The sequence below is a fragment of the Opisthocomus hoazin genome, unplaced genomic scaffold (genome assembly GCF_030867145.1).
Source record: "Opisthocomus hoazin isolate bOpiHoa1 unplaced genomic scaffold, bOpiHoa1.hap1 HAP1_SCAFFOLD_339, whole genome shotgun sequence".
Taxonomy (NCBI): domain Eukaryota; kingdom Metazoa; phylum Chordata; class Aves; order Opisthocomiformes; family Opisthocomidae; genus Opisthocomus; species Opisthocomus hoazin.
The window spans coordinates 1,839-17,753 of NW_027448936.1; the positions used below are offsets into that span (position 1 = coordinate 1,839).

The window sequence follows — 15,915 nt, forward strand, 5'->3', positions numbered from 1 at the left end:
CAGGCCAGAGCAGCCTGCTGGGAGCCGTCCCCGGCACAGCACCTGCCTGTCCCCAGCACCCGCCCGGGCGCTGTCTGGGAAGGTGCTGGCACAGGGCGGGAGCTGCGGGCGTGCTGACAAACAGGCTTGGGTGATCGCAGGCCGGTGCTGGAGTCCACACCTTGGCTCCGTTTCATTTACTGATCTAAACAAAGCCGTTGCTGCTGTCTGTATTAACCATCCTTCCGTGATCTTGAAGAGAGGAAGAGACCTCCTGGGAGTGGCTGCTCTGTAAGTCACCTTGCAGAACAGAACAGCGGTGGAGTGCACCGGGAGAACAAGGACCTCGCAGTATTTTGACTCAGCTGAGTGTGAATATTATTCCTTTGGAAGTCTTCATCAGTATTATCTACGAGAGGTCACGAACGATGATACCTTTTCTGCGTTGATGAGAAGTTGCCTCAGGAGAAGAGGGGACCTTGTCTTGGAGAAGCGAACCCGTTCCTGCAGACCGTGGGAGCTGCTGGTGGGATGCCGTGCGCCACTTAGGAGGAGCTCAAAGCCTTGGTGCGTTTTCTTGGTGTGCTGCCTGAGCCCAGGTAAAATGAACGGACATTCTTCTCTGTGGAAGAACAGAGCCCCTGACAGGGTGGCAGCACGAGGATGAGAGCCCTTCAGGAGTGCTCCTCTCAGCCCTTGCCTGCAGCTAAACAGCCCTGGAGGGATGAGCTGAGGCCTCTGCGCTGTAGGATCAGACCATCGTCTCCCCCAGCTGGCCACCAACACAACTTTTTCAGAGGTGTCCACCTACAAAAAAATAATACTTGGATGTGGTTTGTCAGGAGCTTTACCTGCATTTTTGCTGTTACTCCAGCTCACCTTCATCAAGGTGCTGCGGGAGGGGTGGTGGGATGGGGAGGGGCAGGCGTGGCTGTTGGGAAGGACCGAGGTGCGGGGCTCTCCAGTTTATTATCCTGACTCCGACAAGGGCCAAGCACCAGGAGCAGCGTCTCAGGGAAGTGTAACAAATGGGAGAGGTGTGCAGGTGTTCTGCCCTGGTGCATCTTTGGAGCAGCCGATATCTTAGATTTCCTACAAGGTGTATTCAGGAGAACGTGTGATTGTGCTTCATGGTCCCACGGTGGACCCCCCTTCCATGAATTTAATCTGTTTTGGAACCAATTTATACTTCTGCGTTGCACTGTGGCAGCGAGCCCGCTGCCTGTTGTGTCTGCTGTCCAGAAAATACTGCTGCTTTTCCTTAGATGTGTGGTGTGACCGTTCCATCTGTGTTTCTGCTGGGGAAAAATAAGACTGATCTTCCAAACTCACTTTTCTTGTATAGTTCAAGACCTTTTATGCCTCTCATCCATTCTTGTTGTTCTGCCATGGTGGAGAGTTGTTTCGGACTGAAGGTGTCCCTGCAGCAAAGCTGTCCTCTGCCTCTGGTTGTCCTCGCCACCCTTCTCTGGAGGGCTGAGTCCTACCGTGTCCTTTCTGAGATGCGTTAGTGGGAAATCGGTGTCCCTTGGAAGATGCGTAAGATGTGGTGCCGTAATGTTTTCTGTTTTACTCTTTTCTGAGCAACTGCTAGCACGTTCTTTTTGCTTCTTTTGGGCATTGAGCTGAGGCTTTTTGAGAGCTCCACAGTGACTTCAAAGTCTTTGAGATTTGGCAGCTGATTTGTACCTAGCTGCTCCATGTCGTAGCTGGGGTTACTTTTTGAGCAATCATCTGTAAATACTTTTCATTTGTTAATACTAAATTTCATACTCTATCACCCAGTATCACAAGATCCTTTGCAATTTTTCCAGCCAGCCATAGACTCTCCTGGATAATTCTGTATCACCAGCCACGCTGTCACCTAATCGTCCGTTCCCTTTCCAGGCCATTTGTGAGTGACATGACCAGTACATTCGTGTGGAAAACGAACGCTTCTTCCTAATTGAGGCCTGCTGCCAGGCATCAGTAAGCAACAGCCAGGGTAGGGTTCACATTTTAGGGGCAGTTAATAAACCCCAGCTCAGGCCTCCACCCAGAAGCTAGCCGGTCTGATGCCAAGCGAGCCAATCTTTCTAACTTAGAAGCGAGAAATGAAATGGTTTAATAACCAGTATGTACTTTAAGGGAGGAAAAAGAAGAAAAAGAATGGGAGAACAGAACAGTATTAAAATAAGTAGCTATTACTTTCTCAAAGTACAAGCATAATTATTTAAAGGTCCTTCTCCCTAGTTTAATATATAAAACTTAACATATCTATATACAATATTATATATATTTTATGTATTTATAGAGAATAACATACATTTATGTATAAGTGTAAATAAAACCAGTTCAGTAGAGCAATGGCTAGAACAACTGGCAGCTCTCCCTTGCTGCAGAGACTCCCGTTCGTTGCGGTGGTGGCCGAGTCCCGGGGCGCAGCCGCCGATCCTGGCTGCTCCCCACGGCCGCTCTGCGAGCGCGGCAGCCACCTGCTCCTCCGCCATCTCGTTCTGCCCGCCGTTCCAGCTCCCGCAGCCGCTCCCGCGCTGCTCGCAGCCGTCTCCTGTTCCCCACCGCTGCCATGCGAGTGAGTGACGGCCTCCGTCTCGCTGCTTTTGTTATGAAGAACGGTTGTTTGAAATGCCCTGCCCTGTTCCACCGCTGGAGCGTGAGAGTAAATGCAGGGGGTAAAGCAGCGAGGAGGGTTGCGCAGGTGCTGGCTGCGCGGAGGTGAAGTTTGCTGGGGTTGTTGCTCCCCTCCCCGGGGGCCTTCATTCGGCTCTCGCTTCCTTTGCAGACACGTGCGCAACGGGGCGGTGATCGCCCGCTGCAGCCAGCCCGAGATCAGCTGGTGGGGCTGGCGCAACGCGGACGACGAGTATCTCGTGACGTCCATTGCCAAAGCCTGTGCCTTGAACCCCGGAGTAAAGGTGCCCGGTGGCGTGCCGCACAGCGGGAGCTGCGACGGCAGCGAGGCCTGCGATGCCGACTTCGGTGAGACAGCTTATTCCCTTCTCCTCTCTCCTCAATGTGTGAATTATTCGGTGCTTCCTACGCGTAGGTGTTGCCGCTGCTGCTGCCAACAGGGCTGTTACAATGCGAGGTTTAAGCCCGGTATCCAGACGGATCATCGGGGCCGTGCCACACCTGGACTGGGGTGTGAGGGATGGGTCTCTGGGCTCGTGGGAGGAGAAGTGCCGGGAGCTCAGTCCGTCCCTGTCTCTGCAGACTCATCCCTGACCGCGTGTTCAGGCGTGGAGAACGCAGGAACTCCTCAGAAGCTGCTGATTCTGGATGCCAGGTCCTACACTGCAGCTGTGGCCAACAGAGCCAAGGGAGGCGGCTGCGAATGTGAAGGTACAGAGGGCTAAGCACATCCCAGAACACCTTCCTCTCGGCCCTGCTTTGTCCAGCGGGCCCTAGAGCACAGCTTGGGGTCGGCTCAGCGTTCTGGTGCTCCACCTCTGGAAGCACATCCCCCTTCTTGCTCATGCAAAGTCCGTTATTCCAAATATATTGCTGCTGGCCCACAAGGATTTTGTAGGAAAAACGTCCTCCCTGGAGAGCGGGGCGGCTGAGGCGGGGGTGCGGAGGCGGGTGCGGCGGCGGCAGCAGCGCTCTCTGAGTGTTTCCCTCTCTTGTCGCGTGCAGAGTATTACCCAAACTGCGAAGTGGTGTTCATGGGCATGGCCAACATCCACTCCATCCGCAACAGCTTCCAGTACCTGCGTGCTGTCTGCAGCCAGGTGCCGGACCCCAGCAAGTAAGTGACTTCTCTCTAGCGGAGTCTGACGCTGTATCTGTTAATGACTCAGCGTTTTTTTTCCTCACTTTTGCTTTATCCTGTCCCGGGTTTCTACCTCAGAAAACGGAGGGATAGGAAAGTGCTCACGGTGCTCGTAGGCAGCTGGTTTTGGCCGCTGGTAATCCAGAAGGGATTGCAGCACTGCCTCGGTGTCGTTTGGCTGCGTGTGTCCTCTGAGGGTTTCTAAAATGCAGCTGCATCTGGGAAAAACTGAAATTGGGGGTTGGATTCCTTGCACTTTTTCCCAGGCTGGCTGGCTCCTCTTGAGCATGTTTTAGAAAAAGCTGATTTTCACTGAGGACTCTAAAAAGACTGAGGTTAAAATATATGTTTTGTTTTGGTTTGTTTTCCACGGGAGAGCTAAGCAGCCATTTTCTTGCCTTTTGCGCTCCTTCTAGCTGGCTTTCAGCCCTGGAGAGTACCAAGTGGCTGCAGCACCTCTCTGTCATGCTGAAGGCAGCGGTGCTGGTCTCCAGTGCGGTTGACAGAGAAGGGCGTCCGGTGCTGGTTCATTGCTCCGACGGCTGGGACAGGACCCCGCAGATCGTAGCGCTGGCAAAGATTCTCCTGGACCCTTACTACAGGACCATGGAGGTAGGAGCTGTGCTACGCTGCTGGTTCGTGTCCGTTCAAAGGCAGCTTTGGTCTCGGGGTCTGCGGAGGAAGGAGCAGGGTCGCGTTTGGCAATGGGTTTGGTGGCGTTTCAGAGCTGCTGCTGTGGGTGTTGGGTTTTTCCATGTTCTCCTGGTGTGTTTGGTGAGCTGTACCCGACTCCTCTGCCCAGCTTGGCGAGGTACTGTGGTGAATAACCTGTTGGGTTCAAGGTTCAGCTGATTCCCTGCTCTTAATCGTGCCTGTTCTCCAGGCTGTTTGTTGTATAGAAACAACAGCCGTTCGTTTGTCTGGCAGCCTCTGACACTCGGGTAGCTTTGCTCCCACCCCACGCGCCCGTGGAGGCTCCTCTCCAGCCCTCCCGAAGTCCTGTGCCCGCCTGGCGCTGCTGGCCGATGGGGCTTGCCTTGGCCTGCTGCGTGCCTCCAGCAGAGCGTCTGCAGCGAGGTTGGTTTTCTTTGCTTTTCTTCACAGGGCTTCCAGGTGCTTGTTGAATCAGATTGGCTGGATTTTGGTCACAAGTTTGGTGATCGCTGTGGTCACCAGGAGAAGGTCGAAGATCAGAACGAGCAGTGCCCAGTTTTTCTCCAGTGGCTGGACGCTGTTCATCAGCTTCTGAAGCAGTTTCCTTGCCTCTTTGAATTTAACGAAGCTTTTCTGGTAAGAAATATGCGTGGAAACATCTATTTATCCGCTTGCCAGATGTGAGCAGAGGCAGGGGGAGGCCATGATATTTTACAGTGTTGCAGTTGAAAGAAAACAAGAATTGAATTCTATAAAAACAGCGAAGTGTCTGGGTAGCATTTGGGCTCTCCGCTGGCGTCCCTGGCACACCTTTGCTCTCTGGGTCCAGCCCTGCCCCTCGGTCGCGGTCTTTTGAGCTGGTTCTGTGCATGTGAGGCTTTTGCCAGCCTCCGTTTAGCTGCTTGTGATCTCCTCCTCCTCCTCCCAGAGGGTACTGCAGGCTCACAGTACCTGGCAGCCTGCACAGCGATGAAGGGTTTGTATTCTCTGGTTTCTTCGAATCGCTGCTTCTCCGGGTCCCTTTCTAGCCCAGTGAATTCAGATACTGTCAGCAGCACGGTTCCGATTGAAAGCCTGATTTCCATATCTCAGAGCAACAGAGACTGAAACATTAAAAAAAAAAGGGGGGGGGGGGGAATCGGGAAACGATAGCTATTAATCTCTCCCTTATCAAATAATACAGGTTGGGGTTACAGAGGGAGGGGTGTGGTATTAATTGACTGTTGTTTTCACATTGTCCTGATTCCTGCTGCTGTCCCCTCTCTGTCCTGCCCTGGGTGGCAGAGGACAGCGGTCGGGTCACCGGCTGGGTGGGACGCGCACGAGCCGTCCCGGAGGGGTGGAAGACGCTTCCCCCGTAGGCAGGAGACGCCGTCTCCCACCGCCCTGACGGTTGTTCCCCTTCGCTGCTGCAGGTGAAGCTGGTGCAGCACACGTATTCCTGCCTCTACGGCACCTTCCTGGGGAACAGCCCCTGCGAGCGAGAGATGCACAACATCTACAAGCGGACCTGCTCCGTGTGGTCCCTCCTGCGGGCTGGCAATAAGAACTTCCACAATCTGCTCTACATGCCGGGCTCTGAGCAGGTCAGTAGCGCTCCCGGCCCCGCTTCCCAGGCTTTCTGCCTGCCGGGCACCAGGGACCGTGTGGGGAGAGCTTGGAGGGGTTTCCTCTTGAGTTCTTCTCTGCTCATAAGTGGTTGTTGCAGGTGCTGCATCCAGTGTGCCACGTGCGAGCGCTGCACGTCTGGACAGCAGTGTATCTCCCAGCTTCCTCGCCGCATCCTCTGGGCCAGGATGAGATGGACATTTACCTGCCGCCTGGAGCGCAGAGCCAGGAGTTCAGTGGCAGGTGTTTGGACAGGTAAGAGCCTAGAGCTCCAGTCCCAAGTTGCCGCCGACCCACAGGCCTGCTTTGTAGTTCCTCTGTTTTACCTGTTGTTCTCATCTTCTCTGTGGAGAGCAAGAGCTCTGTAGCGTTGTCCCAGCCACTTGGAGAAGAAGGTGTACAGCTGCCTGCTGCAGCTTTAGAGGCAGACCGGGGAGGCCACGCTGTAGTGCTGTGCCTTTCAGCCCGTGCTGCTGCACCACCCGTCCCCACCCACCTCACCATCTGTAGTTAAGAACATTTCCCTCCCCTCATCGCAGTTTCAACTGAAATGAGGGAAGCTTCAGGAGTTACATTTTGAGATATCTTCGCTTTTTGGGTTCTAGATTACCAAAGACAAGATCTATGGATGACCTGCTCTCAGCCTGCGACTCCAGCAGCCCGCTGACCCGCACGTCCAGCGATCCAAACCTGAACAACCACTGCCAGGAGGTCCGGGTGGGCCTGGAAGCCCGGCATGCCCCCGCTGAGGGAGCCGAGCTGCACTCGGGCGAAGGCAGCACGGTGCCTGCGGCAGAGACGCGGCAGGATGAGGAGCAAGAGGAAAGCGCTCCCCTGCACGCCAGCCTTGTGGAGCACGAAGGGCACAGCAAGCAGCTGAGCAGCTGGGCTTCCGTGCCGGCAAGCAGCGTCTCTCCGGAGGCAGAAAAGGGAAATGGAACGTGCATGGAGGAGCTGGATGGCATGTGTCCAGCTCCAAATCCTTCAGGACAGGAAAATGTTGACAGGGTTTCCACCGGTTCCGGCAAGCAATTAGAAAACGGTCCCCAGGAGCCTTTGAAGGCTACTGGTGTGGTGTCTAGTGGAGGAGGCTGCCCCAAGAGCAACACCGCCTGCCAAGACATTCCCAGCCAGGAGTCCCTGGCACCAAGTGCCCCTTGTCAGGACACCCCAGGACCTGCAACGGGCACGCCCTGCCCAGACAAAGGCAAAGGCGATGCTGGAAGGAGTGTGCCCTGCGAGGAGCCTGCCCGGCTGGCGAGAACCCCGCTAGAGCACTGGCGCAAGCCCATTTCCCAGAGCCAAAGCAGCGAGTTCTCCTTCCTGGGGTCCAACTGGGACAGTTTTCAAGGGATGGTGACATCGCTCCCGAGTGGGGAGCCGGCACCCAGGCACCTCCTCTCCTACGGCTGCTGTAGCAAGAGGCTGAGCGGCAGAGCTCTGCGGGCACCAGGCCTGTGCCTCAGTGGCCAGTGGTCTGCCAGGGAAGGGGCGAAGCCCTCGGGCTGCTCTGGCCACGCCAGCACTCATTTTGCGAGCCCCGCGGGGAAGCCCAGCCGTTCGTGGCTGCCCTGCCACCTAAAACAAGCGTCTGGTCCCAAGCACGTGCCGCCAAAATGTCCCTCTCCCGTGCCTCCTCTGTACCTGGACGACGACGGGCTGCCCTTCCCCACGGATGTGATCCAGCACCGGCTGCGGCAGATTGAGGCCGGCTACAAGCAGGAGGTGGAACAGCTGCGCAGGCAGGTGCGGGAGCTGCAGCTGCGCCTGGACATCCGCCACTTCTGCGCCCCTCCGGCCGAGCCCCCCATGGACTACGAGGACGACTTTGTAAGTAACTGCCGCCAGCGCCCCGGCTCCCGCAGCGCTCGTCCCGCACCCCTCGCTCCGCCCTCTCCCGCCTGCTCTTCTCGGTCCCTTCCTTTTGGAGCGGGTGGTCAGGATCGTTCCTGTGCTTCCTCGGCCCTGCTCCCCTCCTCTCCGTGCGCTGTGTCCTCGTGCCACCCAGAGGTATCTCTGCTGCTTGAGGGCCGAGCAGCAGCTCCTGGGTGGTCATGAACGCTTCTGCCTTTGTTCCTGAGACACCCCTGTGCCCCTCGCGAGCACCGAGTGGGCAGAGAGGAACCTGATGAGGTTCAACAGGGTCCTGCACCTGGGGAGGAACAACCCCAGGCACCAGTACAGGCTGGGGTGGACCTGCTGGAGAGCAGCTCTGCGGAGAGGGACTGGGAGTGCTGGGGGATGACAGGGTGACCATGAGCCAGCAGCGTGCCCTGGGTGCCAAGAAGGCCAATGGGATCCTGGGGTGCATCACGAGGAGTGTGGGCAGCAGGGCGAGGGAGGTTCTCCTCCCCCTCTGCTCTGCCCTGGTGAGGCCCCATCTGCAGTGCTGTGTCCAGTGCTGGGCTCCCCAGATCAAGAAAGATGAGGAGCTACTGGAGAGAGTCCAGCGCAGGGCTACGAGGATGATGAGGGGACTGGAGCATCTCTCCTACGAGGAGAGGCTGAGGGAGCTGGGCTTGTTCAGCCTGGAGAAGAGAAGGCTGAGAGGGGACCTAATAGATTTTTATAAATATCTGCAGGATGGGTGTCAGGAGGATGGGGCCAGACTCTTTTCAGTGGTGCCCAGTGACAGGACAAGGGGCAATGGGCACAAACTGAAGCAGAGGAAGCTCCAGCTGAACCCGAGGAAGAACTTCTTCCCTCTGAGGGTGACAGAGCCCTGGCCCAGGCTGCCCAGAGGGGCTGTGGAGTCTCCTTCTCTGGAGATATTCCAGCCCCGCCTGGACGCGGTGCTGTGCAGCCTGCTCTGGGTGACCCTGCTTGGGCAGGGGGTTGGGCTGGGTGACCCACAGAGGTCCCTTCCAACCCCGACCACGCCGTGATTCTGAGTGCGGCCAGCGCGGGGAGTGCCCGGGGCTCTGCGACTGAGGCAGCTGAGGGGATGCGTGGCTTTGTGTCTTTCTGCAGACCTGTCTGAAGGAATCGGATGGCAGCGACACTGAGGATTTCTGTTCTGATCACAGCGAAGACTGTTTGTCAGAAGCGAGCTGGGAGCCTGTCGACAAGAAGGAGACTGAGGTACGTGCCCTGTTACGGCAGCTGCAGTGCAGCAGCAGAGTGTTTCTTTGCCACTAACTTTAGTGGTTACGGCAGCAGAGAGTGGGCTGGAAGCAAGGCCGAGAGCAGCCACCCTTGTCCTGTAACACGTCCTCTGCTGCTGCTGTGCCCGATAAGAGGGGACCTGTGGGGTGGGCTCGCTCTGAGCTAGCCTGTTGCAGTCCAAAGCCACACCTCGGCCTGCGCTGGGGTCCCGAGACCTGCTCGTTGCGGTGTTACAAACTCCGGGCTGGTCTGATGAGGACTGGTGTCTGCCCTAGGTCACGCGGTGGGTTCCGGACCACATGGCCTCGCATTGTTTTAACTGCGATTGTGAATTCTGGCTGGCCAAACGGAGGCATCACTGCAGGTAAACAAACTTATCGCTGTAGTTCCTCTCTTCTTCTCAGCCTGTTCCTCGCAAAGGACTGTCGGTGATGTTCGTTCCCTCCAGCTCCCAGGAGAAAGTTTTAGGTCTTTCCTTTATTTGTCAGGCCCTGCAAATTTCCATTCTACATTGTTCTTGGTTCTGTTTTACCAAGGCCTTTGATCCTTCTCCTGGGTACTAACGTCCATCGGTCCCTTTTTGGTGCTAGCCAGTTGGCTTGCGCTGGAGACCACAGCAGAGACTTCAAGAAATGTGTTGACAGGCCAGGGGTAAGGCTGGTCCTTTGCCCCTGAACTGGATCCTTTGTGCCTGCTGAAGTTTTGCTCTGGTGTTCCCAGCTCTCTTTTTCACTGGTTTTCTTGCTCCTTGACAGGAACTGCGGGAACGTGTTTTGTGCTGGTTGCTGCCACCTGAAGTTGCCCATCCCTGATCAGCAGCTGTATGACCCTGTCCTCGTCTGTAACTCCTGTTACGACCACATCCAAGTGTCTCGTGCCAGGGAGCTCATGAGCCAACATCTGAAGAAACCCATCGCCACGGCTTCCAGCTGAATGCCAGACAAGGGACCTGTCTAAGCCCAGCCTTTTCTCTCGTGGGTTTGAAGGGTGACTCTGCCTCCACTGTAATGGTGAAGGCCGTTGGTGCAACACGTGAACACCAAGCTTGAATGCACTGTCTTCAGCAGTCTTACGATCAGCCTGGAGCAGAGGAGCTCAGATCAGAGCCTGGTGTGTGTCCCCGCTCTGGTACCGGCGGGCCCGTGCATTGTAGCCTGACGACCTAGGGCTAAAGAAGGGATCGCAACCTCTTCCTTTTGTGGGCTGGAAAGCAATGTTCTCACAGCTATTGCCTGTGCAAAGTACCCCCAAAGCAATAGAAAGGCATGTTTAGAACCAACTCCCCCTACAAAGGCAGGCTGCTGCGCGAGAAGGACGAGGGCAGACTCCGTGGGCTTCGGAAGGGCCTCAGCCTGGAGCACTTCTGTGGATTCTCTTTCCATGAGTGTGATTTGCGATCAGCTTGGCGAACAAGACTCGTTAGCCGTCACCAATTGATTTTCCTCTTGAGCGTTGAAGAGAGATTCGTTCTGGCTGAAAACGGGCCGAGCAGATTTTGCCCGTTTTCACGCTGCGTGAGGATGGGTGAACGCCCTTGACTCTGCCCCTGCCCCCGACCCTGCGGGGAGACGGGCGATCGGCTTCTTCACTTCCGCGCTGCCCGCCCGCTCTGTCTGTGGTCGTGTCACAGCCTGGTGCTGGCACAGGAATGGCACCCTGATCCTCTCCTGGCATGGAAACAGAACTCGTGTTCCTGTGTTGCTCCTCCTCCCCTTTTCTGCCCTCGGCTCTCCACTTCCTACTGCTCTTTATCCTGAAAACTTGATACCTTGAGGGTATAGGCCATAATGTGTTGTTTTACCTCCTGGAATGTGCTGTCTGGTGTATGTGAGGGTTTCAGTCCAAATGCTGCTATATATTTCTGTGCACTTAATGTAACCCGAAGAAGGGAGAATGAAGCGTCGATACCAAAACAGGGGTGGGGAAGGACACTGGCTGATGTAGACACTACGGTCTGTGCTTTTCACTTTAGGATGTACAGCCAAGCTATGGTGATAAACATGACGTGTGGCATCTCTTCAGTGGTGGAAACAATCTCTCTTGACTTGCCCCAGCGCTACCTAAAATGCCTCTTGAGTTCGACTTCTATTTCGTCTCCTGTACAGTGGTCAAAGTTCAGAGTTGCCAACTTGTAATTGCCTCTCTACTTCTTCTTTAAACTAGAGAGCAGGAATCCCAATTCCTTCTAAGGAGAAGGAACTGGGTTTAGAAAGAAAGAAAGGTTTAGAAGGAAAGTGGGCTTCAGGTGGGCTTTTGATCCCTAGATCCCAGGGGGAGTCTCCATCCTGCCTCCTTTGGAAGAAAGCTGCAGCTGTTAATGAGGAAGAAGAGTTTGAAAGTGAGGCATTTCTTTGCAGAAATGCAGGTTTTCTTCCCAGCTAAATGGCAGTGATGTATTCTGCACCTCACAAGCTGCGACTTTGTACATGGGGGGAAGACCTGTGAGGGCATTTGGTCTGCTAAGGAGGCAAAGTGCTTTACACCGTTGTGACCTCCAAAATTGTTTGCTAATGGTTTGTCATCTCTGTCAGAGGGAATGGAGCAATGACCCTTTCCTGCACTCTGATATGTCAGCCTCTGGTTTTGTAAATCCCAGTAGTGCAAGCAAAGCTAGCATCATCTGAAGACCCTGTACGTACTTGGACTCTGCTTCTTTTCCATCCTGGGAACAACCAATATGGCTTTAGGAAGAGAAGGCACCTTGCTTCAGATTCTCCCCTGCCTTGTGCCTTGCAGTCATTGCCAGACATGGAAGAGCCACCGTTGGGCTGGCAGAAGAAAGTGGATTTGCTCTTGTCTGGCATGCGCTGGAATGACTGCAAGCGATAAGGAAGCCAGAAACTAGGTACTCCTGGCCCTGCCGTTCAGGCCGTTAGTCCAAACTGCTTTTAGCTCTCGTGAGTTTCAGCGTCACAATGTGCTGGCCAAAAACTCTAAAATCAGTTCGATAGCATTGTGACAAACAAAATGTGCTGTACAACTCAATACTGTCGAAATAAAATCTCTATATTAGTGCTGCTGTGTTTGGACCCATTCCTTTAGTTTCTGGTGGATTCTTCTTGCACGGTGTTTCCCAGGCCGCTGGTACTTGCTGCCTGTTCCCTTGATTTAAGGTAGGTTAGGAATTTAATATCCCTGCTCACAAACAAGAACCAAGGGTAGGACACAAAGGACGCGATTCTATGGTCGTCTATTCTGAGGCCCTCTGCTCTTTTCCAAAAAACCCCAACCCACAGCTGCCTGGGACACCAGTGTGGGATTTTTCTTTTCCAAAGAGGAGCTCTTAGGATTCGCTAGCTCTTCACCAACACGTTTATACCGCTCGTTGCCTGGTGGGCTGCATGGACGTGTTCCCCTATGCGGGATGACGGGTGGGGACTGCTGGGCTCAATCAGCCCGATGTGCCAAGGGTGGTGCAGGTAAGTGACAGCTTGGGGTGGAGCTGGAGAGGAGCTTTCAGAAAGCCTGTCCTCAATTTAAAGCGTCCAGAGAGCTTAAAAGGGAGCAGATCCCTGGTGGCTACTCCCATAGTGGAGGTCAGTGTTTGTGTCAGACAGGTAGGACCTAAACGCTTTGTTGTATTAGAAATGTTAAGAGCAAGATCGCTCATTGCATTTCAAAATTAACCATTGCTCCTGCAGCAGCCACACAAAAGGTCATCTTGGAAGGCAATGTTGCTGAATATTAGTAATGAACGATGTTCTTACAAGAATGGACAGTCTCCTGATGAACTTCTGGGCTCTGGTCATTGCAGTGGCAGTGTCATCTCGGTGGGCAGCGGAAGGGTGGCTGCTGGGACTCTCCTACGGCCCTGTGGCTTCTCATCGCCAGCTGGGACTGCGCTTCTGCAGAATTTCCCCCTGGGCATTCAAGGCTGAATTTTGCTGGAGACACTCACGGCTTGTCAGGCTGGCCGTGCCGGCAAAGGGCACTTGAAGCTCATGATTGTTGAGCACAAAACAAAGCATTATCGCTTAAAGAATATAAACCCATAATTTGCCAACGCGTTCAGCCTGAGGTAATCTGTGTGTGTGCTGAAATGTCTCTCTGCAGTGTAAGTATTGCTATTTTTTTATCTTGGGTGTCAGATACAGGAGCTGAGAGCACCTAGATTTCCTTTGTTTTGCTGTCAGGATATCATGCTTTGTGTAAACATTTGTCCTGTTCCTTTGAGCTCAATGTGTTTTCCGTCCCTGGAGGAAACTGTAAGGTGTAAGTAACTGGGCTTGGACTTGAAGCAAGGTTTATGGTTGGAATTGATGATCTTAAGGGTCTTTTCCAACCTAAATGATTCTATGATTCTATAAACCTAGCCCAAACAGTGAGATCAAAGCCTTCCCCTATCAGAGCACTGACTGCCACAAAGCCTTAGCGAATTAACAACCGGAACTGGTTACGGTGTACTATATCATCTCAGCCACTGAGCAAAATAAACATCGATTTAGGTGTAGCGAGAAGCCAGGTCGAGCTGGCGGTTGTTGGTGTTGCTCAGCTGCTAAGCCGTTAATGGGTGATGCTAAAACTGCAGGGGATGTGAAGAGACGCGTCGAGCCCCGCTTACTGAAGAAGAGGAGGAGCAGAACGTGGTTTGTGGCCGCCTGGTGACCCCACGAGCGCTGGGCAGGAGGCACTTCAGAGCGGGCGCGGCGGAGGAGAAGGATGCAGGCTTTCCGAGGGTGCGTTGGATGTGTTTCTGTCCATTCAGTTTTCAGGGTAAGAGTCAGAGTTCTATATTTCTCTCCCAAAATATTCAGTTTCTGTGAAAGGGAACTTTGGACACTGCCATTTGTTGATGGGGTACCTCGGGTACCCCATCCTCAGATAAAAGATGCTGCATGCAGTCTCCAGTGAGTTTAAAATCATAATAAAAAAGTTCCCCAAAGCAGTGCACAACATCAGTCTCACAATGTTTAGCCCAGTCGTGAAACTTTCCCGCACGAGCGCAGTTCTGACTGACGTGTTTTTGTCTGCAGTTCGTTCCTTCTGAACGCCCGGTCGGCTCCGAGTGCCCGCGTCAACCCCTGCGCTGCGTGACCCTGCGGGACTGGCCCACGCTAACCGGAGCGCTCCGCGAGAGGGTGAGTTGGCTGGGGGGCATTTACCAGCTTTGTGTCTGGGGGAAAAGTATTCATCACTGCAACTGCTGCTGCTCTTTTGTGGCTGTAGATGGTAAAGTGCTCCCTGTCACCTGCTGAGGAAGTAGTCGTACTGTTCAAAAACAAGCTAGGTAAACTGAGGTAGTGGCCAAGAACAATATATCTCCACTCACCATCTAAAAAAAATGTGCGAATTCGTATTTATTTAAATTTGCAGAAAGGCCAAAAAAAAAACATTCACAGGCTGCTGAGGTCCTTGCCAAAGGAAAGCGTTTGGCAGAGCTGTCAAAGATATGTGTGGCTGATATGTGTGGCTTACACGCAGGACATGCTCTGCGCGGAGCATCTTTTCAACGCACGGTAGGCAAACTGGTTGCTAGAAGTCAGTGGTATTGGTGGAAGGGAGGCGCGCAGCGTCCCAGAGCTGTAGCAGGTAGGCATCTGTGGAGGAACAGATCTCATAGTCAACAAAGCCAGCACTCCTGCCTGGAGCTGCCGTTCCCAGTTAGTGACGGGATTGTGGAGGCAGCAGCGGTGAGGGAACCCGTGCTGCCGGGTGGGTCGCGCTCCTGGGCTCTCCTCGGAGCCACAGCGTCGTAGTTTGGGGAAGAATGTGTGACTGCTGCAGGTCAGCACGGGGCTGGAAGGCGGACGAGGCGGGTGTTGAGTGAAGGCTGGAGGGGGAGATGAAAAGAGATGGAGAGGAGGCAGCAGCGAGGCTGGCTGAAAAGGCCGGGCACTGCTGTCAGCTGACAACGGTACCGGTAAATCCTGTGCAGTCCAACAGCTTCTGACTGAGCTACAACAGAAAAAACATTTTGTTATTATTGATCTGTTGCAAGTGAGAGGAAACTTCCAGTGTTCCCCAGAGCACGTTGTTTTGGGGAGCCCCTGCATTATCGTAGGGTCACAGAGCGGTTTGGGTTGGAAGGGACCTTCAAGGGCCGTCCAGTCCAGCCCCCTGCCATGGGCAGGGACCGCTTCCACCAGACCAGGGTGCTCAAAGCCCCATCTAACCTGGCCTTGAACCCGGCCAGGGATGGGGCAGCCACAGCTTCTCTGGGCAACCTGGGCCAGGGCCTCAGCACCCTCATGATGGAGAATTTCTCTCATGTCTAATCTGAATCTCCCTTCTTACAGCTCAAAGCCATCACCCCTTGTCCTCTCACCCCCTGCCCTTGTCACAAGCCCCTCTCCAGCTCTCTCGCAGCCCCTCCAGGCACTGGCAGCTGCTGTAAGGTCTCCCTGCAGCCTTCTCTTCCCCAGGCTGAGCAGCCCCAGCTCTCCCAGCCTCTCCTCCCAGCAGAGGGGTTCCAGCCTCGCATCATTGCTGGGGCCTCCTCTGGCCCCGCTCCCACAGCTCCAGCTCTGTCCTGTGCTGAGGGCTCCAGAGCTGGACGCAGGACTCCCAGGGGGGTCTCAGCAGAGCGGGGCAGAGGGGCAGAATCCCCTCCCTCGCCCTGTGCCCATGCTGCTGGGGATGCAGCCCAGGGCATGCCTGGCATCACCTCTCAGGCACCAACAGTTCAGAGGCCGATCCACCAGGAGAGCTAAGGGGACCATCGCCTCTCTTCTCAACACCAGGCTTGCTCGGCGAGTCGAGCGCGCTCGCTGCCAGGGAGCTACGACGCTGTTTTCTTTGTGCTGTGCCTGCTGTAGGGCTGAGCCTGCCAGGACTTGGCACGAGCACTGAGGCGGTGA

At 54.7% G+C, this 15,915-nt stretch overlaps 1 protein-coding gene across 1 annotated transcript; it reads left to right on the plus strand.

The window, feature by feature from the left end:
- Positions 1 to 910: 910 nt before the first annotated feature.
- LOC142359848 (phosphatidylinositol-3,5-bisphosphate 3-phosphatase MTMR4-like) lies at positions 911 to 12,132 on the plus strand. The gene is made up of 11 exons (XM_075412235.1): positions 911 to 2,958; positions 3,193 to 3,321; positions 3,616 to 3,727; positions 4,168 to 4,363; positions 4,856 to 5,041; positions 5,821 to 5,991; positions 6,114 to 6,268; positions 6,619 to 7,843; positions 8,984 to 9,094; positions 9,394 to 9,482; positions 9,874 to 12,132. The coding sequence occupies exons 1-11, from the start codon at positions 2,643 to 2,645 to the stop codon at positions 10,049 to 10,051; spliced, it is 2,868 nt and encodes a 955-aa protein (XP_075268350.1). The 5' UTR covers positions 911 to 2,642; the 3' UTR covers positions 10,052 to 12,132.
- Positions 12,133 to 15,915: the final 3,783 nt, after the last annotated feature.

Excerpts from the sequence above, each read along its gene's own strand:
- LOC142359848 (XM_075412235.1), top strand. The coding sequence starts at position 2,643 with ATGCAGGGGGTAAAGCAGCGAGGAGGGTTGCGCAGGTGCTGGCTGCGC. Across the intron at positions 2,959-3,192 it reads GGCCTGCGATGCCGACTTCG|ACTCATCCCTGACCGCGTGT; the intron begins GTGAGACAGCTT and ends CTGTCTCTGCAG. Across the intron at positions 9,095-9,393 it reads TCGACAAGAAGGAGACTGAG|GTCACGCGGTGGGTTCCGGA; the intron begins GTACGTGCCCTG and ends TGTCTGCCCTAG.